The sequence below is a fragment of the Lissotriton vulgaris genome, chromosome 9, assembly GCF_964263255.1.
Source record: "Lissotriton vulgaris chromosome 9, aLisVul1.2, whole genome shotgun sequence".
In the NCBI taxonomy this organism is placed as follows: Eukaryota; Metazoa; Chordata; class Amphibia; order Caudata; family Salamandridae; genus Lissotriton; species Lissotriton vulgaris.
The window spans coordinates 326144139-326170593 of record NC_141697.1 but is presented as its reverse complement, the minus strand read 5'-3'; the positions used below and the strand labels follow the sequence as shown (position 1 = coordinate 326170593).

General features: G+C 45.0%; 1 protein-coding gene across 1 annotated transcript in view; it reads left to right on the top strand.

Annotated features, from left to right (window-relative positions):
* Nucleotides 1-26455, top strand: part of EML5 (EMAP like 5) — a 1453541-nt gene that overhangs the window by 443780 nt on the left and 983306 nt on the right. Inside the window, exon 5 of the mRNA XM_086936634.1 lies at nt 16039-16224. Coding sequence (XP_086792760.1) covers nt 16039-16224 — 186 coding nt within the window. The remainder of the gene's footprint in view (nt 1-16038; nt 16225-26455) is intronic.

Genomic DNA, 26455 nt, shown 5'->3' with positions numbered 1-26455 from the left:
TTCCACTGCTTCAATGTCAAGATCAAGGTAAACCGCACTGGTGTGATGATACTTCCAGGTGAAGCGAAGGCTCATAGCTTGGGTATTCAACCAGTTTAAGAACTGGAGGAGGGATGATTCTTCTCCTACCCATAGGAGGAGCACATCATCTATATATCGCCTCCAAAGGCGCATATGGCCTTTGAAGGGATTGATGTCAGATTCGATGATGTGCTCCTCAAATTGGCCAACATAAATACAGGCCAAACTAGGTGCCATCGTAGCCCCCATAGATGTGCCCGTCACTTGGAGGAACAGGTCGTTCTTATAGCTGAAAAAAAGTTCCTTGTGAGTGCTAATTCAACACACTGCAAAACAAAGCTCTGGGGGGCATCATAAAACCACTCCTGTTTGGCCAGTGCTCTTGCTGTTGCCACCAATGCGGCATCCTGAGGGATACACGAGTATAGGGACTCGATGTCAATAGTCACGATATACTCATTATCAGGATCAAATGTCATATTGTCAAGGACATTTAAGATGTCTGTAGTGTCCTTAACATAGGATTTCTGGGTTATCACCGATTCGCGAAGATAATAATCAGCGAACTGGGATAGAGGTTCCAATATTGATTGGATTCCAGATCTCTCATTGATGGCCAGCACCAACATACACTTTTAGACACACTTCCCGCCACAAGTTCTAGAATTGCGAACTTTAGAGCTGGGGAGCTACGTCCGAATCTCGGCATCAGCTCAACATCCTTTGATTCCAGGCAAATTGCTTTGTCTCTCCGTGCCTACCACAAATGAATGTGTTCTTCTGTAATGTAAATTGTGCTCATGCCATGTTGTCGAGTTCGCGCCATATAATAATGCAATGAAAAATAAAGTAGGGAAACTCGAGTTCACACACTACTGAACGCGCACTCTTAAGTGCATCAGCAGTGCACTGTGAATCGGAGCGTTTCACAGGCCTGTCACAGATAAGAAATGCTATCAAAACGAAATCCTACAAAACAATATACTACTGGCCGGCAGCAATTCATACCCGGACAACGTCTGGACGGGCTGCTAGTCCTAATATAACCAAGTTTAGACCATTTACCCTACAACACCAACTGCTACCTAACACTAACCAATCAAGGTCCTCCGATGGAGCTTTAGATTGTGCTAATAGAGACTCGAATAATCAGAGACGGATGGCACTCCTTCATGAGGACCTAAAATAAAGAAAGGCCGTCCCAACCTAGCATAATACTTATAATATATTCAAAGACTAAGCTTTAAGAAATGACATACGCATATATGGTTGTAACAGCAAAATCTTTATCTAAACCTCAAATTGAATGGTCAAAGCACAAAAATACATTAATGTAATTTAATATCGGTTATAAATTGATTACAGGTAAATCACAACATATCACAGCTCAGAGCCAAATATATTTCAAAACAATCCCTGGTGAGAAAGAGAGAGAGTGCATATCACAGTTCAGAATGCAATCAAGAATGATACAAATCAAAGGATCAGTTGCAGATTATCAGGATTCGGAGGACTCGCAGTGAGCCCAGAAGGACGCTAGAGCACAGCGTGCAATAGCCAGAGTCATTCAACCCTTCCATCGAAAGGTTTGGCCTGCTCGACTTAACCAGCTGACGAAATGCAGGGAAAGTCAGGAGAGTTCAGTACAGGAAATCAGAGATCAGACAGACAGCATGCCTGGGATATAGGAACATTTCAAAGATAGCCTTCCACAGTCCTTTATCCACAGGGCAGTTATACTTCCAATTGTTCATAGTTCCCCAAAAGTATCTTTTGCACAGTTTGCATGGTTTCCATTGCTGAAAGTCTATGGTCTGTCCATGGGGCGATCATTACCTTACCAAAATGATCCGGAAACTTTACGTAATGTCATTGTCAAATTTTCATTACTCTGCTAAAAGTTCAGTTTCATTCCTCCTCGGAATTAGGAAGTTTGTTTGTATTCCATCATGTCAGTTCCCAAGGTCTCTCTTCTGAGTTTTCAGCAAAGTCGACACAGTTTTGGACTAGCAGAGAGGGTGTCCTTTATTCAGAAACTAGAGAGAGAAACTTTTGCAAAAGTTCTCACACGAGCAGGATAGTCATGTCAGCATATTCTAGTCTTATTCGAAAGAAATGATGGAAAGTGCATTTTAAGGCCTTCACGAAAAACTACTAAACATTATGATCTATTAAAGGTTTTAACTTTTCAAACCTTCAGAGTAATCTTCTGCATTTGGGATTATACTTTGCATAAAGATTAATATTTTAAACACAATTTTGTATTTCCATCAAGCATCAACCCATTTGCGAATCATTTATGAATGAACAAGCACATTTCTCTCGACATTTTGAGATTGCAGGTTTCCATGATAGTGCTGTGACGTGAGCAGAAATCATTTTATTCATCGTCAACTTAAGTAAATCCATTTTATCTACTAAATGAGCACTCTTAGCATTTTCATAATCATATTTTGTTAAAGGCTACATCATTAGGCCACACATTATAGCATGTAAAGGTTTTCACAGCACATTATTAATATTATTAATTTCTCTCATTAATACACTTTCCCCCACATGCATCAACCTATTTAGGAAGTGCAAACGGTGCGAATCGGTAAAATCGGCCGTTTGCACTTCCTAGATAAGTTTTTGGGATGCATCATGCATTTTTGTTAAATTCGCTATTTTTAGCGATTTTCAAAAATGCGATTGCTTTTAAGGAATCGCAAATTTGCGATTCCTTAAAAGCAATGCATGATTGTTTTTCTAATTGCGAATTAGCAAGTAGGAGGTGCAAATTACCACGAGGTTGAACCTCGTGGTAATTTGCAAAAAGTTGTGAAAAAGCTCAAAAATGCATTTTTTAAGCTTTCATGTTTCAGACACACATGTCCTTAGGACATGTGTGTGTGAAACATGCACTTCGATTTCATTTCTGGGGTGCGGGGGGGGCTCTGCACCCTTGGAATGCATTAACAAATTGCGATTTTCAAAAAGAAAATCGCAATTTGTAAAAGCCTTCCCATTGATCCCTATGGGCCTTTTGGCCCATAGGAATCAATGGGAAATGCGAATTCGCACTTTGGAATTCCCATAAAATTTGCGATTCGGTAAAAATTGCGATTTTTACCGATTCACAAATATTTTGCGAAAATATACATGCATCCCATTTTGCGAATTCCAAATTGCGATTCCCTATTTTTCGCAATTTGGAATTCGCAAAAGGCCCGGATGATGCATGTGGCCATAGAATCTCTATCTGGTTTGTGACTGTACTGCAGCTTTTACGATGCAGGTGCAAACTCTCATGTGTTTTACGAGTCACACTGTTAGTCATGTTTCTTAAGTATGTGTTAGTATCACAAGATTTAATGAGCAGGAATTGACCGAGGTAAATCATATTACGCTCTATCACAGTTCTCCCAAAGCTCTAGGAATGGCCTGGATGTGCATGTATTATTTTTTATGTGTATTAAATTGTTAACACGCTGATGATATGCTGTGTTGAAAAATAGACTGGCTGTGTCACTATGTGGTGGACTGCCATAAATCAGATCCGATGTAAAGAATTAAGAACTTGGGCCGGTAAACACCTGCACAAAACAAGCTCCTGTCTTGCGATAGTAAAAAAAATCTGTAGCATCCACAGTGGCCCAAAATCAGTTTGGACCCAAATGCAGCTCTAGTGATGAGGCACCTCGGGCGCCGCACAAGTCGTAATAGTACAGAGACTTTACTGCAAAGCCTTGGGTGGAGTTCCCAGCTCTCTAAACTACAAACTCAAGAACGAAATGTGCTGCTGATTAAAACGCCAGGATTTGCAAAAGGATTTCACACAATCTGCGATACCATCAACGTATCACACAATGTAAGTAGTGAAATCCAACCTGTACTCTCTCCGCCCCCCCCCCCCCCCCCCCCTCTCCCCCTCCTCAACAATTTGAAACTGATGGGCTGGTACAGTAGCCAGATTGCTTGAGCACTTGCTGCAGAAATAATTGTCTGTTGAGCAGGCCCGCAGTACAACGTCAACCATTATGAGCTTGAAAAACTGAGTCCCACTGACTCTTGATATTAAAATCATTCATTGCAGTACTCCGTCGGATAGTACGTTCTGAATAAAGCTTTACGTTAAAAGAGAAATTCGTTTTACAATAAAATAATGTTGCTTTTATATTGTTCCTTCCAGATAATGGAAGTTAAAACCTTTTGACAAAATCGTGAATGTTGATCGAGGCAGGAAGTGGATTCAGGGAATTCTGAAGAGACCAGGTTTCATGCTTGATGAAAACATTGCAATGTTGAGAGCCTCACTGAAGACATTGGAGAGGCTCAGGGCCAATTGTCTTCGGCATAGGTCTTCTGCTCCGCCGTTCAGATGCTTGTGGTTCTCTTATTAAATGTGAGCAGTAAGTGGAAACTGTTCTAATAGCATTATAGACCTGCCCGTCCCTAGCATTCACCATACAGAAACAGAACCGCTAGCTGGGTTGCTGCACAGCGTGCAAATAATTAGGTTAAATTGAGTGCAGAGAAACGGCTCCACACAGAAGAGAGATGCCTTCGCAGTGTCCAGATTATAAGACTGGTCTAATCATTTACGGTTGTCTTGGGTGAAATACTTAAATGTCCTTTACAATTGGAGCCCAAACGGTGAACAGAAAATACTTGAAATAATCCCCTTCCATAACACCCGAAGAAGCCCAACAGGTGGCCCACGCCACCCCGGGGACTTTTTAACAGATCCCTTTACGAGGGACGCCTCTAGCAGTATTGGCTCTTTCTGAAAAGAGCAGGTGCACTCTGGTACTTGTAGTTTATCTTTATAACAATATAGCCTGAGCTATTAGTTAAAAAGCAAGCGCTTACTGAACATGTCACACATGACAGCTAAGCTCCCTAGATCAATGTTTCCTCAGCTCAGCAGTGCCATTGCATAGCTGGGTCTTGTATTCAGTCAGTCTTGACTTTGATAGCCCCAAAGCTGGCACGTCTGGCAAACCATAGACTGATTTTTGAGCATTCTACAAGATGCATGTGTTTTTGTCACGAATCAACATGACACCGCGGCTGAGCTGGAGGCTTTAGTACTAGTAAACATTGAAGCACTCGCTTCTGAAATAGAGTAAATCACTGCTGCCCAAGACAGAGGTGTTCAGTGGGAGGGGACTAAGTTTTTTTTCACGTGAATGAACACATTTCATGATGTAGATGACAAGACCCTTATATGTATGCTGAACCCGACCACATGAGACAGCCTGTACTTGAAGACAGAGGAAAACTCAGCACTGTGTATCCCCTTGTAAATGTATGTGGTGCGGTAGCACAGCATAAACATGTGACTGGGGCTGCCAAGTCAGGCTCCATACACTAGATCTGTGGTCTTCAAACTTTGCAATGTGGAGCCCCCGATGAAAAGGTTACTTAGCTTTAGTAACTCAATTTCTAGTGGATACTCTAACTGCACACAGATTCCTCACCTTGTAAATTTCCCCATGCACCATAATGAATCCTGATTTTTTTCCAAAACAACCACTCCTGTGTGCTTGCAAGTGATTCAATCAGAGTTTGCGGTGACCCAGTACTACCTCCAGAAGTGATGGTCTGGAATAGTTTACAGGTGCCATCCCTGCATGATGACATACGTTTATCTTGTGCCGTTTCCTCCCCTCCCACAAGACACGGATCTGCGAAGGCTGAGATCAGTCAGTTGGTATTTGTAGCGTGTGGCTTATCACCCGTCGGGGTATCCAGGCTTTGGGTAGCTGGGTTTAGTCGAAGAGCCAGGTTTTGAGTCTATTCCTGAAGTCCGTCAGCAAAGGTGATGTTCGAAGGTGGATTGCGTTCTAAGTCTTGGTGACGTGGTGGGAGAAGGAGCATCCTCTGCTGTGCTCTTGGGTTCCTAGGTGAAGGTGGGGAGACAGATTCTATGTGTGCATCCAGTGAGGAATGCTGCAATCCATCTGACTGCGTCTCCTTTGATTTCTTTCTGGTGCAGTCTCTCGATGAGTGTGTGGTGGAAATCGGTATTGAAGGCTGTTGAGGGGTCTAGAAGGATCAGGGCTTAACCTCTATCGAGTAAGGAGTGGATGTCATCTGTGGCGGTAATCAGAACGGTCTTGGTGATGTGGTTGACTCGGAATCCGGATTGGGAGGGTTCTAGGAGGTTGTTTCTTGCTAGGTGTTTGGTGAGCTGATGGTAGGTGGCCTTCTCCGGAACTTTGGCGGAAACAGGAGCAGCAAGAAGGGGCGGTATTTCTGGTGATCGCTGGGGTCTGAGGAGGATTCCTAGAGAGAAGTCTGACCTCTGCATGTTTCCTTGCATCGGCAAAGGTGGCTATGGCAATGAATGCATTAGGGATGGTGGTAAGTTGGTGGCTGATCTCATTGCTTCCTAGGTTGAAGAGGCGGTGGGGGCAGTTGTTGTGGGTGCTTCTGAGTGGATAGAGTTCCATTGGAGTGGGGCAGCTGAGGAGATTGGTAGGTTGGGGCTCGAAGTTCCTGTAGATGGTGGATATCCTGTTGTGGAAGTGATTTGCTAGGGCGTCGCAGAGTTCTTATGAGGGAGGGATCATGTTCACGGTGGCTGTTAGCAGGAGAACGGTGAGGAAGCGTTCCATGGTTTCGGTGGCGCTAGCATCGATGCAGTCTGCCAGAATGTCCTTCTGGCACTGGGCCCGGTACAGGCACAGACTGGCGCAGACAGGCTTGCCTTTGGTGCGCCGGCGGTGTGCCCACTGCGCACATCCTCTGTGTGGTTCCACTGCAGCCTCAATTAAGTAGGTCCTGGGAGGGTCCCTGGAGAGGCGGTTGGTGGGAAGTGGCAGCGAGGTGGTCCAGGAGATGCTGCGAAAGGAATTCAGCACTAAGCCAGAAGGCTAGGCCCCAAGTGCTGAGTGAATATCCTCTGGCTGGCACACATAGGAAGGCAGCTGACAGGCAGCAAGGGGAGCTGGAGAGGCTGTGCTCAATGGAGCTGCACTGAGGCTTCCATTAAGTAGATTCTGGAAGGGGGAGTGTCAATGCAGACGCGGAAAGCTGGTGGTGGGTAAAAAGGCAGTGAGAGGGCCCAGGAGCAGCCGCAATAGGATTGGGCATTAAGCCAGAAGGCTAGGGCCCAAGTGGTGGGTAAATATTCTCAGTTTGGGGCAAACAGGAAAGCACCCCTTATGTGCCCACTTCGTTGTACAGCTAGTAGCTTGGTTTATCAAAATGGCACCATAGCGTGCACGCTATGGCGGCATTTTGGGAAACCAAGTAATGAGACGACTCACGAAGAGAAGCTGGATTCCCCGTGAAAGTTATAGAAAGAGAAAACTGACACGAAAGACATTCCAAGCCAGAAGCTACTAGCTGTACAACGAAGTGGGCACATAAGGGGTGCTTTTCCACTGAGGTAATCCTGGATTGAGTACCTAGACCGTCCTGTCCCTGCACTACAAGGGATCAGTGAGTGCACCAGCACCAGTGTTTCAGTGTATTTATGCCCTTGTCCTGATAAAGCCCATAGAAACAAGTGGCTGAAACGCGACCGCAACTGCGTCGACACTCTAAGAAGGAGTCCGCCTTAAAGTTTAAGTTGGTTTACACTCCAATATAAGCGCCGGTACAAATAATCAGTTAGGGGGTGATATACCTCTGGCGCTGTCTAGGACTTCCTAGAAGTGTATCGCTTTGATGTAAGAGTGTAAACGTTGATATGGAAGCTCGCAAAACCCTGGTATATGCATTAGTGACCGCAAGGTTGGACTATGCGAACTTGCTATATCTGGGGGCACCAGGGAAGAGTGTTGGTCGCCTTCAAGTGCTGCAAAATGCGGCAGCACGTTTGATACTCAGGTTGCCCAAAAGGGCGCCTTCGAAGGAGGCCCTGCAGAAGCTACATTGGCTCCCTGTGAGGAGCAGAGTTGAGTACAAGGCCCTCTGCACCTGCCATCGGATTCTGAATGGCAGGGCACCTCGACCACTGCAGAGCTTGATTGAATCCTACGAACCTGCCCGAGCGCTTAGATCTGCGGGTGGGGGACTGCTGAGGATCCCCAAGGTGAAGAAAGCTTGCATGGGAGGCAGATCCTTTAGGTATTTAGCGGCAAACCACTGGAACAAACTCCCAGTGGACCTACGTTTGGAACCAGCAGAAACTAGGTTTCGAGCTAAATTAAAAACCTTCCTCTATGTCAGATAACTGCCTGCCTTGCAGCTAATATCCCTGTTTTCCGCCTCTCTCATCTGCATATAACCTTCAAGTGACAGAGTTAGGCCCTTGGAGTGCAGAATGTACATCTCCCCCCCCCCCCAGCAGGAGGAACAGTGGGAAGGCGATGAGGGTGGACCTATTGTGGCATGACCTTTCCTGTGACTTTGTCTTTAAATTATTCATGATCAGCAACTTAGAACAGACCAGGGACCTGGTAAGCAAGCAGACCCTTGACTTGGAGTGGGAACGGATCATCTTTCTGAAGTACAATCTATCTTGCACTTTGTCTTCAACACAGTATAGCTTTGCCGCCTGCGTCATGGTTACCTTTCTTATGCATACAGAAGCATTTATCACTTTTCTTTGGGTTGTACTTTGACCCTAGGCACCATGAGCAGATATGGCGTGTATCTGTTGCTGACATCTGCTTCATGAAGCTATGACACAATTTGAAGCCTTTGTTTTTTAAGGGAAAATTGGAAGACCTCTACTCCAGATCTTCCAATGTTCTATGCAGGTGCACTGTGGGTCGTGGCTAATCCATTGCCGGAGGGGAGAAGTTAAAATGTAACTCAGTCACTGCACAAAGCATTGCCCAATCTACAGTTACAGAGGATCTACCCAAAGCTGTGTGGGCAAATCAATGGCTGGGCCGACATTGCCCAAGGGTGGGAAAAAGTTAAATTGCGATGTAGAGAGCGAATAAACATAAGCTAAATATGTCAATTGGCTCAGCTGATCATTTTCGGTCAGTCCTTGCAGTAATGTAGGCAATATGTTGAAATGCATTAGTTGGCACTTGACAGATAATGGTAAGTAGTAGCTAAGAGCAGTACAGCCCAGTCGGGTCATGCTACGATGAGCCATCTGATATCTTCTGCATAGGACGTGGAACTGCACATGACTAAGGACACTAAACCATCTTTCCTTTAACATGCATGAAACACTACTATGCTAGGGATGCTAAAGGCAGTTCCTATAATCTAAAGGAAACTCTGCCAGTAGAGAAAGGAACCCCTCTGGCACCCTTATCAAGCACGTCTTCACATGGATGGCTTTCACTCTTCATGGAAAAAGCAGCACATTGTGCAGTAGCAGCTTGGGGAGGTATTGAGATGAGGCATGGTGCAAGTGGGAAAGAAGCATCAGAGGTGGGGGGCAGGACTAGAACTACATTAGGTTTTCTTTATCATAAAACCTTATGGCAATACTAATTGTGCACATATGACCATCCACAAAATACTCTGGGTTTTATGGACATTCCGTCCAGCCAATGGGAATCTTGGAAACTGCTGGAGTATCAAGTGCTGGGGTCGGGGTGATCAAAAGTCCACTCTCTGTCTGTAGAACTGTTAATTATACCTTTTTACTTATTGGTAACTAAAGGCCTTCGGATAGCTGGGGCTGTCTTTAACAAGGCCTAAGATATATATATATTTATATACAGTGGGGCAAACTAAACCTTTTACCTTCTTATAACATGCTGTTGGGTGTGTCACTCTGCCTCCTACAGATCGCTTCCATTGCAGCGCATGAGTGAATAGCATCCAAAAAATACAATCCTCACAGTTTTTGTCACATTCCATTTTTTATCTCATGCATGCATTTTTTACAGAATGCATTTTTTTATTTGTGACTTTTTCACCGGCATTTTTTAAACTCATTTGTCAAAGTTCGAATGCTAGCTATACATCGACACAGATTGACTCTGAGATGGTCATTTGGGTGTCTTATGAAATAGGTTTTTAATTTTTTAACCTCGCGGCTTTTCTATTAGCTGTCACAGGGGCTTAAAATGATCTACTAGAGACTTGCATTGCAGGCTTGCGCTGTTGCGACAAAATGGCTGCTGTAGAGTTCTGGTTTGGTTTTTGATGTTACTGAATTCTTTGTTGCTGTTGCATTCCAGGCATAAGAGACCCAACTTCCTTCATTCTGTAATGGATGCAGTGAAATCAGTGGTCCTCATAAAGTGAAAAATGAACATGTGCCTCTCTACCACTTGATTGTGCCCTAACAGCAAGGAGGGAGAATGATAGCAGGTGTGAACTTTAAGCTGTTAAAGGTTATTGGAAAGAACAACATTGCTGAGTCCTATGGGATTTTGTATGGTGGGTCATTCAATGATCAAAAAAATGTTCTGGTGGAACGTCTCTTTTAACTGAATTTTGCTGAGTTGGCAAACGGACAGCTTTTCAATGTATGAATTAGAGTTTGATTTAACACAAGTGCTTTGCAAAAGAGCTTCCATTAGCTTAATTACTTCCATGGTCGCTGCACTCGGCCAGCCCTGGAGGCGCATTGTCCATCAGTGCCAGGAACAATACATTATATTAAAGATGGAATCAAATGACTTAAAGCTCTATTTATTTCAGTGCCTTACACCCTTGTCAACGAACAGCGCCTTGAATTTGAGCTGGACATGTCGGAAGAGAATCTGCTCTTTTAGCATTGGCTGTACCATCTAACCGATCGAGTGCATGAATAAACGAGTTTTACATGCACCTCATTTATCACCAGTCAGAAAATGTTTAATGTGTGCGTTAGAGACCGGTGCCTACCTTTTGTATAAATGTATGCTTTTGTTGTATTGGCGGAATCCCAATGCATACCCTGTGGAAATGTATGCAAATTAGAGATAGCCTATCCTGTGCAAGATCCACTACACAAGCTGTGGAGTATGGATGGCAGAAATTGCGACTCCTTAATTAAGATTGGAACGTGAATTCCATTAAAAAGGGCCACGCAATGTCCTTTTTTCGATTGCAAATAACCTTGCACCTTCCTCAATCCATTTGTGCCAAACTTTGCAATAAAGGCTTTACCTAAGTTTACTGCAGAACAGATCTGGGGACGGGAGGGTGTGTGGGAGAATCGCAAAAGTATACGCTTTCTTTCATGAAGATTGTCTGCAAAAATGTTTTGAAAAAGGACTAATCAAATGTACACATTGTTTGGCACGTATAAAGCCATTGGCTGCCTTTGGCGCCTTTTGCTGGTTTTTTGAATTTACATCCAGCCTTTTTGGAGATGCAAGTAAAAATGTGAGTGTCCACAGAGCATTCCTTGCTGCTTTATGCACATGCATGTCAGATGTTTGCAGTCAAAGCAATGATTAGGATATTTGGAATGGCACTTACATTATGATTATTCATGAGCAAAGACAATGGTGTTTTAAAAATGATCCATTATACTGGGGACCTTGTGTGCCCTGAGCACTCCGGGCACAGCTACCAACAAATGGACCCTGTTATTGGACAACGAAGAACTGGAAGTAAATTGAGCACTATTGTTGTTGGAAGGCTTTGAGCGCGAGAGATCGGATTTGGGGTTATCATTTAAAGAAAATGTCAAATTAACTGATCGATCGTTAGTTAAGTGTGAGGTGGTACAAGATGGTTAACATTAGCAGGCAAAAACACTTGAAATGTTCTAGTTAAGGGACGTTTGTAAGCATAACTCCCTCCCTCACCATGCACTGCTCATAGCCTTATTCATTCTGTCATTTTAATGCTAGCATTATATTTTACACCATTATTGATAGCACCAATGAATCAACGGGATCTGCCCAGGACCCACAGACTTTTAGGCACAGGACATGGACTTTACCCGTGTCCATCAAGCTATGGGGGCATAGCTTGCCCTGTGGCCAAGAACACCTCTACCCCAAAAGACCCCTAAAGGCTTCTGGGGTGGCCCATTTAACCGGCTCAGTGCTCCTTAGCGTAGCTGTTCCGCTGTGGCCTTATCTTAAAAGGCAGAAACAGGTGGTTTAATCCTTGCACATCAACCACAACTTTCAGAGGAGAGATTGCAAGCTCAATTCATGGTACCTGTTAGAACTGGCTATTTCTGGTAGGCTAAGGCTGACGCCAAAGCCAGGCAGAAACCACCATTCTAGTCAGGGCAAGGGAGTCACACGCCAAGATAACCCCTGCTCACCCCCTTGGTAGCTTGGCACGAGCAGACAGGCTTATCCCGGAGGCAATGTGTAAAGCATTTGCGCATGCACACAACAGCAACAACATCCTAGGCACACCCCAAAAGGAACTCCACACAAGGTTATATGAAAATAACTTTTGTATTGTCAAAACACATCAGATAGTAATCACACAATACACATTGTGCCAACTGGCACGGGCAATATTCACAAGGGATTATTTTCACCAGGACAGGGCCACATGGGCCACTGTCAGAATCAGCACTTAGTAGAAATAGCACTTCTAGAACATAGAATATAGGATAAAATCACTGTAGCACAAATTAGCAAATATAGCACACAACCAGTAACTACTGGTAACAGGTAAGTACCACCTACGCAACCCTAACACCTTACGAGAATGTCATGCAGGGAACCAGGACCTCACTAGGTCCACCTGTACTAGAAAGAACAACCACCTAAGTATCACAATACAATTAGGAGTATAAGCAATAACACATTACACATGATGCATCACAACATTCAGAGGTGTAGGGAAGGAAAACACATGATGCATAAAACATACATTCAGCGGTGTAAGAACAAGGAAGACACATGATGCATAAAAACATTCAGAGGTGCCAGAACATAACTCAATAGCGCAAAAACACATGATGCCCAAAAACATTCAGAGGTGTAAGATCAAGGCGCATAAACATATTAAATGCATTACATTTCCTAGCACCACATCACATTGCGCAAAACTCACATTAGGCAATTGCCATCACATAGATAATCACATTGTGCCTAAATAAGATCACATACCAGCCCCCATCTAATAAAGGGACTAAGGAGCCCTGTGTCCAGAATGTCAGGGCGCGCTGCCAATGCAGTGCCAGTCAGGGATGCGCCACCGGCGCAAAACCTAAACGTTGCAGGTGCCCACTACTTGCTGGGCACCTGGGAACAATCACAAGTCCTAAACGGTGCAGATGCCCACTAATTGCTGGGCAGCTGGGACATCAATAAAACTATGGCATGGGCTCTCATTAGCCCTCGAACAGAACTGCGCCAAAAAGTAGGAGCCACATAGGCTCTTGAACCAATATGCCCCCATGAGCTTCTCTGGCTCTTCAAACAATGGCATCTCGAGCCTCGCTGGGCTCGTAAATCAAATATGGGCAGGAGCCTCTTGGGGCTCAAACACAATGCCCGGAATGTTGGTGTCCCTCACGGGGGACTCGTAAACAACTGTGAGCCTCTCAGGCTCTAATTACACAACTGGCCCCAGGAGCCTCGGGGCTCCAATCATCAAGGATGCGGGCGTCGTTGGAGTCCCCCGTGGACTCAAAGCAGTCACAAAGTGCCCCCGCGTTGGAGCCTCAACGGGCTCTGAATATCACAATGCCCCCTGAAGCCCTCGTGGCTTCACCAGCACAATGCACGAAATCGCGCTGCTAGAGGGAGGGGGCGGACACCGACAATGTGTCCCGGCACCCTTCCCTCCTCCTCTGCGGCCCCACTCACCGGCTTCATGTAGTGGGGGCTACTCTGGGCCGCGCTGGTGCAGCGGGCGAGGTTTCTCTCGCAGCACGGGGCTCCTCTTCGGGAACGGAGCCCCGCCGGTACTTCCAGCCGCCTCTTCTCTGGGTGTGGGGCTCCCCCTTGGTCACGGGAGCCCCTCAGCGGCAGGCGCCATCTTCTTCTCCCCTCTCTCCTCTCCCGGGCAGCTTCTCTCCTCCAGCCGGCGGCGGCGGTGGGCGGGACTTCCTGCCGGATTGCAGGCCCCGCCCCCGTCCTGGCCAAAAGCTGCCTGACTTTCGGTTTCTGCGGCGCGAGGGCCGCGGCGGTAATTCAGAGGGGCACAGCGAGGGGTGGGCACCCTCGGTTGCAAAAATAAAAGTAGAAACGGGGTGAGCACCCGTTAGGCAGTTAAATAAATGGGGTGGTACCCATCAATAAGAATATGCAATAAGCATCAAAAGGGGGCAGGAGCGCTTCCCTCCAAGGGAAAACGACAGCGCTCTGCCCAGGAGGGTAAAATAAAGCGCTCTCAAGGCGCTATGGGCATAGGCAAGCCCACAGGCATGATCCCTATCCCCAGCAGGGCCCCAGAAACACAGGATTCCAAGGCAAAGGTCCTCAGGGCAAAAGATGGAGCACACAGCTCCCAAGAAGAAGGAAAGTCCTCCAGCCTCCAAGTCCATCAGGTATCCAGGGGCTGGGCAGGGCTCAGGGAGGCACGCCTTCCCCTGAGCCCAAGCAGCAGCACGCCCCTAGCAGGATTCAAGTCAGAAACAAGAACATTTTGGAAGGGGACACAGCCCCTTTTTATACAGAGAAATCCTTTGTCTAGCAGGGTGCAGGCAGTGTGAGAACCAGCTAGAACTGGTTATAGGGAATTCCTTTCACTGGCCAGGCTAGGGACATCAGACGCACCCCAGGGGGTGAAGCCAGGATTGTGTGGGGAAAACCCAGCCTCATTCAGGACCCTCAACCAAGACGGTCAATCCACAAGCAGGCCCAGGCTCACTCCTCCCCTCACATCAGCATGCTAAACACTCCATTCACCACCAGGGCAGACCCTCCCAGACTCTTGGAGCCAGGCTCACCAGCCAGCCTCAGCCAATCACACGGCAGACACAAATTACACAAATATGCCAACTTCTAGAAGTGGCACTTTCACACTAGACACAATCATGCCGCATATACCATTGCGCAGCATTCAATCTCACGAGTTCGCACATACCAAACTCGACCTGCACTCCCCACACATCAGGAACTATCATGGGCATACATATTCCCCATTCATTCCTATGGGAGGGCAGGTCACTCACCACACCTACACAGAGAGCTCATGCACTTTACACTATACCACAGTGAAAAAGTGTGCAGAGGCCTAAAATCACCAACACCAGGTAACAGAAACAGGCTAGGAAAAAGCAAAAAAGTCTTGGGGTGAACCTGCCAAAAGGGCCGGGGCCAACAGTACCCAAATGTGAGACACAGATATTTGTAGGGGTTTTGTGACGTCTACCTGACCAGTGTCGTGGGAGCATTCATTTGCGTGTATGAAACTATTTGGCTACTTTGCTCCGATAAAGTTAGATACCAAAGAGTTTGCTGGGTAGATATTAAAGAGCCTCAGTGATGTCATTAAAAAAAACTAAAGCAACCACGGTATTTTGGGGTAGAACATAGATAATATTCTAGATATTGTACACATCAGAAAGGCTTCTTGCAATCAATAGGTCCGTCTGCGCCACTTAGACCCATTCTTTCTCAAATGGTGTGGTTTACAATACCAAACACTGCCAATGCATCTACTATAAGTAGACACGAACCACCACTATCCAGTTTGAGCAGTATATCATCCACTATTTGAAGAGTATCGGATCAGTGCTACATTAGCTCTACATGCTGATGGTTGGTCATCAGATCTTCAATGAATTGCCTAAGTTGTGAGTCTGTGCAACTTTCTCGGATTTTAGTTGGAAATGAAAGGTTATTTAAAGTACAGAAATTATTTAGGTCTTCAGGATTATCTCCTGTTTTTTAAAGAGTGGGATGACCCATCTTACTTTAAGACGGTCTGGGGCTCACCGTCAATCTAGGAGGAGTTGATCAGAAATGTCCAAACAAGCTAGAGTTTGGATGATCTCTTTCAGTATGGTGGTTGGTATTGGATCAATGAAGTGTGATGGTGACCTGCTATTCGTGAAAGTTTTAATATGCCCACTTTAATTGTTCTGAAGTTGTTTCATGCCACCTTTTTTTAATTGCACTGTGTTAACTCTGTAGAGTGTTTTGATGTATTTCTAATGTAACTTGTATACATTGCTATGCTTTACTATGAATGTGATGTTATGAATATATCCTCGGCTACTAGAAACACATTTCTCTGCATCTTATTTTACAGTTCTGGAGTTTGTGTGGCAACTCGTTAACTCCCAAGCGTGGCGTTTTTGGCAAGACTGGCGACCTACAAACTATTCTGTGCTTGGCCTGTGCCAGAGATGAGGTCACCTATTCAGGTGCTCTTAACGGGGATATATATGTCTGGAAAGGAATGAACCTTGTGCGCACAATTCAAGGGGCACATGCTGTAAGTATGCTTTACATTCTGGTCCTATAGTGATATTGTCAAATGATAATTTATCTTAAAATCATGTTTTCGAAGGATACACGCTTTAAATCCATCATTGCCTTTGATTTGTTTGTGTGGATTGCTTATAAGTGACAGTCTAGCATAAAGATATGTAAAGGTATACTGCTTTGTCAAACTCCTTTTAAAATACTTAAAAAAATAATAATCTTACTTTAGAGGCACGACTCTGTCATAAAAAGAAATGTTTTTTGGAGTCTTAAGACCTCTGCAACTTACATTGAAATAGGCCTCATACTTAAAGGGACAAAAAATGTATATCTATGTAGCCTTTAAGAGATATTGATTAGGGGTAGGTGGACTGCGCTAAACCTTTAAGTGCCAAGAATAAGAATATAACTTTTTTTGCAATGACCTCACCACTATCCACACATCCCACTGGGATGACCTTAATCTCCTACAGCAATCATATGAAGATAGGAAACCATGTCTGCCACAATTTGATCCATCGCATTTATAGACTCTCCTAAATTCAAAAATGCCAAATATTACTCCCATCTGCAACTGGATCCACAATAACTCACCACAGTCGTTTTTTTAGGAAATGGCAAAGTGGGCAATTGACTAGGGGCCCTTGTTTAAGTTGTTAGGATACTTCAAAATCCTGAAGTAATCACGATGTACATAAAAATGAGACTCTGGTATTGACGGTGGCTCTATAATTCATAAATGGTGCACTTACAAGAACTCTGGATGGAAGTGCTCAGCAGAATTAAACAGCTATTATGATACCTGATCTTAGAGTGACCGAAACTGAGAATACTGGGTATAACTGATCCCATAAGCAATACCCAAACATTATAGAATCCGATCAGGATACCTGCTAACATAGCAAAGAGTCTGATATTTCTTTTTTAACGGTCTTTATTGATATGTTTATCATGTTGTACAAATGAAACATTATGCAATGTGAAAAGAATTTGCTGCAAGCCTGTACAGTAATGAACGCTGTCATTAATAATAGTAGTTGTCATGAGCAAATGTATCACGGCTCATAGTTGCGGTGAGATGTATGAGGATTGTCGTAAGTTAGAGTTGTATATAGTTCCAATATGAGTTGAAACAACAAAGAGAGTAAATGTAAACTGTTAACCTAAACTGTTACTCAACAGGTGGGGCGATAGATAATACTTTTGGTAGTGTCCAAGTTTCATCACATGGTGTTAGCAGGATTGCATTAATGATGATAAACGTTTCAGATAAAAACAAGGGACTCGGGTATAAAACTGTAAGCATAAGTATGAATGGGTTTCAGTGGCATAAGGCTCTAATTCTCTGGTTGTCCTGAAAAGTGCAAGGAGCGGGCCCTTGTGCATGCCAGCTTCATGGAGAACAGTAAGCAAAGAAGTCTTCCTGGAGGGGGTCACTATATTATGGTGGTAGAGTGTAATCTTTAGGGTAATTTTTCAGATTGAACCGCATACCATCCCATCCATTAGGTAGTAGGTGTTTTCTCATGCCTCTGCCCCCCTCAATCAAACTGCATTTATAAAGTTCAACACTGTCATCCTATGGGTATCTGAGCACTGTGTCTTCGTAGAAGAGCCAGGTCTTTTATCTTTCCTGTGCTATATGGAGCTGGAGGGGAATGCCATTCCAGGCAGCAATGTAGAAGTAGTGGCACCCGCTGTGGTTGCAGCGGATGCGGGGGTCGTGTGCAAGGTAGGCCGGGGCGGTAAATTCTGTTTCGCTCGCGTAATTTGGGTAATTTCGCGTTCCACAGAGAACACAGAATTGCCCAAAATTTTGCGGCTTCGCAGATTCTTATGCTTGTTTGCACGCTTTCAAAATGCGTGTTCGCAAGATATTTCCCCCCGAGCATGCAAGCAGCATTCGCGAACTGGAAACAAGCATTGTGAACGGGCAGAACAAGCAATTCCGCGTGTACGTGGAACTCTGCATGCTCACAGAGATTTCTTACCTTTTCGTGGAACTTTGCGTAGCGCAATTACGCAAATTCCGCCCACCCCTAGTGCAAGGGCGAGTGATGAGGAGAGCATGTGTCTCAAGGGTTGGTGGAATTTCAATCGATTATTAATGTAGGCAGGCCCTAGGTCATGGAGGTCTTTGTAGGCATGTGTGAGAACCTTGAACTGGCATCTCTTCCTCATGAGGAACCATTGAAGGTTCCTCAGGTGGGGGGCGATCTGGGTTCATTTGGGGAGGTCTAGCATGAGTCTGGCTGCTGCATTCTGTGTGGCCTGGAGTCTTCTGAGGAGCTGGGTGGAGATGCCAGCATAAAGTGTGTTCCCGTATTCGAGGCAGCTAGCTGTGGGGGTCTGAGTTACAGTTTTTCAATGTTTTTTGGGATCCATCTGAAGATTCTGTGTAGCATGCAAAGTGTTTGGAAGCAGGAGGAGACAACTGCATTGATTTGTGGTTTCATGGTCAGTTGGTGGTCAAGGATGATGCAGGAAATGCTGGATATGGCCTGGGTCATCAAAAACTCAATAAGGCCCAGTTCACCAAGAGTGCGTTTAACATATCCAAGCCAGGGGATTTTTTCAGCATTACACAGAGTCAGGCAGTCCAAAAGAATGGATTTCGAAAATTCTAATTTGGGTGATATTCATTTTTTAACCCACAATAACAGGGGGGCCCTGCCTATATAATCTTTTATATATTTCAAACCCACTTCAGAATGACAAAAGGAGGTTGAGGTGCATTCGGGGACCACCAGGAACCTTCTTAGAAAACTATTGTCAATAACCTGGAGGTTAGAGTGCTTACAGTAGCCACAGACTCCAGCCCCATAAGTAGCAATTGAGAGGCATTTTGTTTTGTATATTTCCTTGACAGACGTCTGGCCCAGTTTGGCTGCAATGGCAAAAAAGTGCTTAGACTGCTCTATTTATTTCCTGCACCTTTAAATTTGGAAGAGGATCCCAAGTTAATTGAGTATTGAAAAGGATCCCCGTTTTCATGTTATCTAGTTTCTTTTGCAGCAAGTATGCCTCCAGACCATTTGTATAGACAAGAAACAGGAAAGGGGCCAAGATGCATCTTTGGCGAACACCCTCAGTTGAAGCTATTGAGTGTGTGCTGTCACTGTCAGGCCATATCCAGAGGAGAATAACCAGAGATTTCTCACCCTCATGTTCCATAATTTGTCACAATTAACAGTCTCCAAAGCACTCGATATGTCCTTTAAGGCCAGATGCTAGGAGCACTTCATGGACTTGGTGTCCTTAATACCAAGTAACAAGAGACTGAGGCACTGTTCAACCATCCCGATTCCTTGTCTAAAGCTATATTGGGTCTTCAGGAGTATATTATTTTCACAGGTCCACCCTTCCAACCGTGTTAATAGCACCCTGTCCAGGAAATTGGCCATTGCATCGATTAAAGAAATAGGCCTGTAGCATACCGGGTTATTTCTATCACCTTTTTTGAAGATTGGGACCACAGTTGCCTCTTTCCAGGATGCGGGTAGTGGGCTGACAACTACAGCCCTGAAAATTTTAGAAAGCATTGGTACCCAAAGGTCGGGATTATTTTTAAAATGATCAAGAGGGACTCTGTCCAGTCTAGGCGCTTTCCTATGTATATCTTGGTTAATAGCTGACTCCACCTCCTTAACTAAGATGGATTGATTGAACTGGGAGGTCTGTTCCATGTCTTTAATAAAGTCGATGACCTTTTCCTGAAAGTCAATCACTTTGTTAAAAGGGTTGAAGATGCATTAAAAATGTGAGGCCCATAATGACTCTCGGCCCATAATGACACTCTTGTGGCTGATCTTGTCCTTGATTTGTCCTAGGCTGTGTTCCTGCGATGGTAGACCAGGGCATTGTCTTTTAGATTTTGACCCTCCCTCTGCTCTTTTCTATTCTCTTCTTGGGATTTTGTTTTATTTCCTTTGCCAGGAGCTTGGCTCAGAGATTTCACTCCTTTCTCCCGTTCATCTAAAGCCATGTCCAAAGCAGTAACTGGAACTACTAGTTAAGGCACAGCAGCCTAGATCTTACCAGTTGGACTGTTATTAAACACCAGATAATCATGTAAATCAGATAAGGCACATGCAAAGGGTGGTGGTGACTAGGGATAAACTCCTTCGGCCAGCTCAATTTCTTTACTTATAACGTTCACCGCTTACTGCAGAAATCTGTCCATAGTCTTTCCAGATGCAGGGGCCGGGATATTTGCTTTACGCTTTTCCATAACAGAGCTACTAACCTTTCCTTCTGATAAATGTAGACCAATTATCTTGAAACCTAGATGTCAGGGGGTGGCCCTGCCCGGCCTCTGTCGCCCGCTGATGGGCCCAGGTGGGCCCCCCTTTGCCCGGGCTTATCCCAGTCACGTCACATACTGGCTGAGTCCAGTGACGCTCTTGTAGCGTGTCTGCGTGGCGTGGTCTCCTCCTTAGCACAGGGAAATGCTGGGGGACCAAGTCCCACCCCAGCAAGGGATTCCAAGATGCAGACTAGGAAATTCCAGGCAGGAAACGCTTGAATTAGTGTCCCTTGCTGTGGGAGTACATTTATGCTCTTGTAGTGTGTCTACGTGACGTGGGCTCCTCCTTATAAGGCACAGGTGAATGCTGGGGCATGAAGTCCATCCCTAGTAAGGGTCTCCAAGAGGCGGGCAAAGTGAATTGCGGGCAGGAATTTTCCTGAATTCGCGTCCCATGCTGTGGGAGTCAAGTGGTGCTCTTGTAGGGTGTCTATGTGGCGTGGGCCCCTCCTTAGTAACAGGGGAATACTGGGGGACAACACCCCACCCCCCACAAGGGCCTCCAAGGTGTAGTCAAAGTGAATTGTGGGCAGGAATCCACCTGAATTAGCGTCGCACACTGCGGGAGTCCAGCGGTGCTCTTCTACCACGTCTGCGTGGCGTGGTCTCCTCCTTAGCACAGTGGAATGCTGGAAGGCGAAGTTCAACCCGTAGCAAGGGCCTCCAAGATGCAGGCAATTGCGTGCAGGAAACCACCTGAAATAGAGTCCGGCGGGAGTCCAGCGGCACTCTTGTAGTGCGTCAGCATGGTGTGTGCCCCTCCTTAATACAGCGAGATGCTGGGAGATGAAGTCCCACCCCAGTAAGGGCCTCCAAGATATGGTCAAAGTGAATTGCGGGCAGGAAAGCTCCTAAATTAGCATACCCTGCCTCACATATGTACAACCCACCTCTACCTCTCCATTTTCACCACTATTACTCTGTTCCTACCACTTCCTCTCTAACCCCCTTTCTACCTCATATTTTCTAAAGCTTACTCCTCTATCTGAACCTCATTGATTTATTTCCACCTTACCTCCCTGTAAATCTCCGCTAGCTATTTCAACTCTCTCCCAACCACATATCACTCTCTATACCTCACCCCTCCAGCTCTCTCTCCATTATCCACAGCTCTCACCCTTCTACACCTTATTACTACCCCTTTACTTCTATCTACTCCATTTTTCTTTCTAGCTCACCTTTCTCTTTTTCCTCTCTCTCACTCAGTACCTCACCTCTCAATTTACTTCACAATGTGTTCCCTATCTCAACTTTCCACCTCCGTGTCTTTTTACGTTTCCTCTACTTCACCTCTGTTATTACCTTAGTCCTTTCTCACTACATCTTTCTCAACCTTTTCCCCATCACATCTTCATATTTGCTCTCTCCTCTCTTTCTACACCTTCTTCTCTATTTCTAATCAACCACTATTTCTCTTTAATTATCTCCCTGCCTCTCTGTTTACTGACAGTTCCTCTACTTCATGCTTACTTTAGCACTCTTTCTCTCTTCACCTCTGTATCAACTTCATCTCTCCAAAAGTGCTATTCTATCTTAGTCGGAGTTAACTGGACGTGACCTCGTCGAATTCGAAAAAGGTTTGATTCAGGGTTGCACAAGACAATAGGATCAGAACCCTCTTTTAGCATGAGCGGTGTTGGTGCTGATACAGCACAAAACAGTGTGGTTTGCGGGGCCAGGCGTGGAGTCCCCTCCAAAACTGGAGCTCAAATCACATGGGGTTCATGAGGCACAGATAGCACAAAGGGTTGACTTGCCGGTAGTAACCTGACTTGAGGCCTGCATGGATCCTTGTGTCCCAAAGATATTACCAGAGCAAGCCAGTTGGATGGAAAAAAAGTTTCAACATAGCTTCCTTGAAAACCTCAACCTGATGCAGTGCCAGCAGTGGGCCCAGAAATTCAGGATGTATTGGGATTCAGTGCAGAATGGGCTCCTTGGCTGGAGAGTGGACCACCTTGAGATCCTCGCAACTTCTCAGAAGGAGAGAGAAGACTGGGACGAGGTCCACTTGGGCATCTTATTTTGGATTTGGACTTATGCAAAGACTTGGATCACAAAACCCTTCACAAGAGCTTCCCCAAGAGTAGAACAGGTATCGGCTCTCAACTTCGAGTAGGAATGAGATGTACGCAACTTCCTATGGTGTTCAGTGTCATAAAGCTTGGCTTTGCAGTCTGAAATTGCCTTTGGACTTGGAGTTGTCGCCCAAGCAAAACACCAGACACCTCTCTCGCGGGGATCTGTCAGACATTTGCTTGTGCAAGACACTGCAAAGCTTAAATGCTGTAGTTGTAGGAGGTGAAATGTTTTCTTGCATACTGAAAAGAAATTTGTCACACAAAAACTCATCAATAGACGAGAAGTAGTTGGGAGCTAGTTTTGGGTCTATGTACGAATGCATGGAAACAAAGGAACTGATTTCAGCGTCCTTGGGTGGCTCTTAAATTCTGCTCCAGACATCACTTCTGGGGCAGAGCGTGGTCGAGGCATGGCTGTACAAAGTTAGAACTATATATCAGAAATGAACTTTTGGCTCTGTCTGGGTACTTTTTCCTCCAGGAATCTGAGAAATCTAAAACTGTGAAATACGTGTCTGTTATTTTTGCAATATGAACTTTAATTGACCACCAGTCACACTTAGAGGATTGGAGCCTGGGAAATCTCCTCCTATTACATTTCACCTCTTTGCAAATGCTAAAAATAACTCGGGGAGAGGTATTGATTAATTCTCAGTTGGGGCATATATATTTGCTATGGGTAGGTGGAAAGAATTAATAGAACATTTTACCCATTGTCAACAAACTTTACAATCTGACTCGAACCTGTTTATATATACTTTAAATGTTTTTGAAAATTACATAGTGATCCTCCTATGTGTGGCAGGTGCGTTGAATTCATATTGAAATCACCTTTTGAACATTTTACAATCTTTCAATGGGAATATGAGTATCTTGTAGTATTGCTTCAAGAAACTCATTCCCATTAAATACTACTGAGGGATCAATTGATAAAATACATTCTTCAATCATCTTGTATCTATGAGAAGTATTGAGGACTCCAAGTACTTTACATAAAAATATCTTTAAATCAATCATTGGCCCATCTGTAGTGACTGTGGACACATTGTAAACTACATATAGTATTAAACGCATCCCTAAGTGCTGTTTGCATATTGAACCTCTTGCCTATATTCCCTGTTTTCCCCCTCTGCATTTCACCCTAAGTGGCCTCTTCCCTGCCCATCCATTCTTAAATCCCACTTGGAGGGCCTCCTCTCTGTGCTGCTGTTCCTAGTTCCTAAATGTCCAGCCCTTCTGGGTGCCATGGCAGCGATTTCCCAACTCAGTTGTGGTCCTATGGAATAGCACTAATGCCTCTCCACGCTTTCTGTGCCCACCTCCCCCATGTGGGGACAGAGATTAGACAGTTTCTTTCTATAGCCGAGTCTTCCTTGTCCTCCTAATTGCTCATGATGGCAGGGTTATTTTTGAACGTAGATTTCCTGTAAAAGATTTTTGCGTCTTGCGAATTTCTTGCTACATGAAACTTTCCTTTCTGCGACATTTTATGTTTAAAAAGAGGAAGTCTTCACCGCCTTGAGCTTTTTATTGCATTTTTAGATTTGCTCTTTCTTTCAGGACTCATCACAAGCTACCCTGCCAAAGAGAATGGCATTCAGGCAGATAACTGAAAAGCCGGTATAAGGGAAGTTTAGATGCTGCCGTTCAAGTTATCCTTTATAATCCTTTGGCTATCCAGGACTTACACACCACACATCTAATAGAGAGGAAACCGCTGAGATCCTTAAACTGGATCCTTTCCCTGATGAACAAGATCAGGGTGACTTCTCAACAGAAAAAAAACTATGGGTGGCAGAATAGTCTGACTCAGGGGGGATAATGTGAAGGCACCGGGTGTTTCCTAGCCTTGAACAAAACAGAATCCAAAACGCATATCGGGTGCATATGCAGCACTTTAAGATGCTAAATCACCTAGAACTTTGGTAAAAAGACAACAGCAGTCATTTTATTAGGTAGGAAAAATAAGAAACGTGGTGGGCAAAGAGAAGACAAAAAAGGAAAGCTTTTTTCTTCCCATCTGTGCTTAAATCACAGTAGCTAACCCCGTAGCCAGATTGCCTAGGGAAAGGTTGGGCTTAGCTTAGTTCTCACCGCACTGGCAGGATTCACCTAGAAAGCACTACAATGTGTTGCTTTCATTGGTTTGGTAATGGTGTTGTTTAGTAGGTTTAGCTGGGAAATGGGATTGGGTGGTGGATTACACAAACCTATTGTCGGAACGACCCACGCGGGGAAACAAATCAGAAAAATATTCATACCTTTCCCTCTGAATGTCTCAGTAGAGTAAACCACAGACTACGTTTTGTTAACCATGGTGAAAATACTCTCCTGTTAATTTAAATGGCTCAGTTCTCCAATTAAGTGATGCACAGCTTGTGGGAAGTAAAACCATGCCAACATAAATATCTTCTTTCTGCGGAAAATCCATTTAACAAAAATTATCAGAACAGAATTAAACAGACATCATCCTTTAGCATCCTATGCATTCACCAATTGAAAGCATACTTTAGAAATGCTTGAAACCATTTTTTTATGAGAAAGGAAGATTTCTGATTTTAAGAGCCAATCTAGACCACCAGAACCTAACCATTGCCCATAACTGCGCCAAGACTCTTATCCTAGCCTTCCTCTTAACTATGTAGGCAAAGGGATAGGGGACTTGATTTTCACTGGAAATTTCATTATAATATGGGAGAGGAAAATGGATAGTGAAGGGGATACGTTGGGGGACGCCGGGCTTAATAGACTGCTGGAGATAACTACATATGGATTATTGACACTGCACCTATTTTTCCGTGTACACTGCACCTGTTTCTGCCTAGACATTATCTTAGTGGCCAAGAAGCGATCCCAGACCACCCTCCCTTCATAGCCAAATTACACCCTCCCTTTATAGCCAAATTACACTTCCCCACAGGCACTGGTCCTCCTGGATTTATCGGCCGCGTTCGACACGGTGGATCATGACATCCTTCTCCACCGTGTCGGACAGGCTGGCATCCGGGACCCTGCCAGGGAATGGATTAAATCCTTCCTCTCGGGCAGAGTGCAAACAGTTCACCTAGGCCCCTTCACAGCAATGCGGATACCCACCACTTGTGGAGTACCGCAGGGATCTTCCCTTTCACCACTACTGTTCAATCTATACCTCCGGCCGCTAATCCACTCATTGAGAAACTGGAAATGCACTGTCCTTAACTATGCAGACGACATGCAGATTATCTTCCCCTTAGATACCCCTGATGCCGCATCTGATTTTCAGGCAGTGATGCTCCATATCCAACATTGGATGGTTTCCAACCAGCTCAAATTAAATCCGGAGAAAACGGAACTCATTCTGCCTGGTATCAGCGCAGCTCATTGGGGCCCACAGTTTTGGCCAAAAGAGCTAGGTACGCCCCCCAGCCCGTCAAGCTCGGTAAAAAGCTTGGGCGTCACCATTGACTTCGACCTCTCTCTCAAATCCCATGTCGGAGCTACCATCTCGGCCAGCATGTTCCAGCTAAGGAAAATCCGGAAAATCTCTCACCTACTCTCGCACGATGCATTGGTGCAAATTGTCATCTCCCTTGTCCTTTCCCATCTTGACTTTTCCAACTCTCTTCACTGGGGCCTACCCAAGTCCCTGCTCCATCGCCTTCAGATGGTGCAGAATCAGGCTGCAAGGCTTATTTATAACGCCCCAAAATGGCAGTCAGCAAGGCCCCTTCTGTCCAATTTGCACTGGCTGCCCATTGAACAAAGAGCCGCTTTCAAGATCGGCTGCCTAATTTACAAGGCCCGGCAGTGCACGTGTCCGGCCTTCCTGAAATCTCTTATCACCTCGCACTGCCCAGCCCGTAATCTTCGTT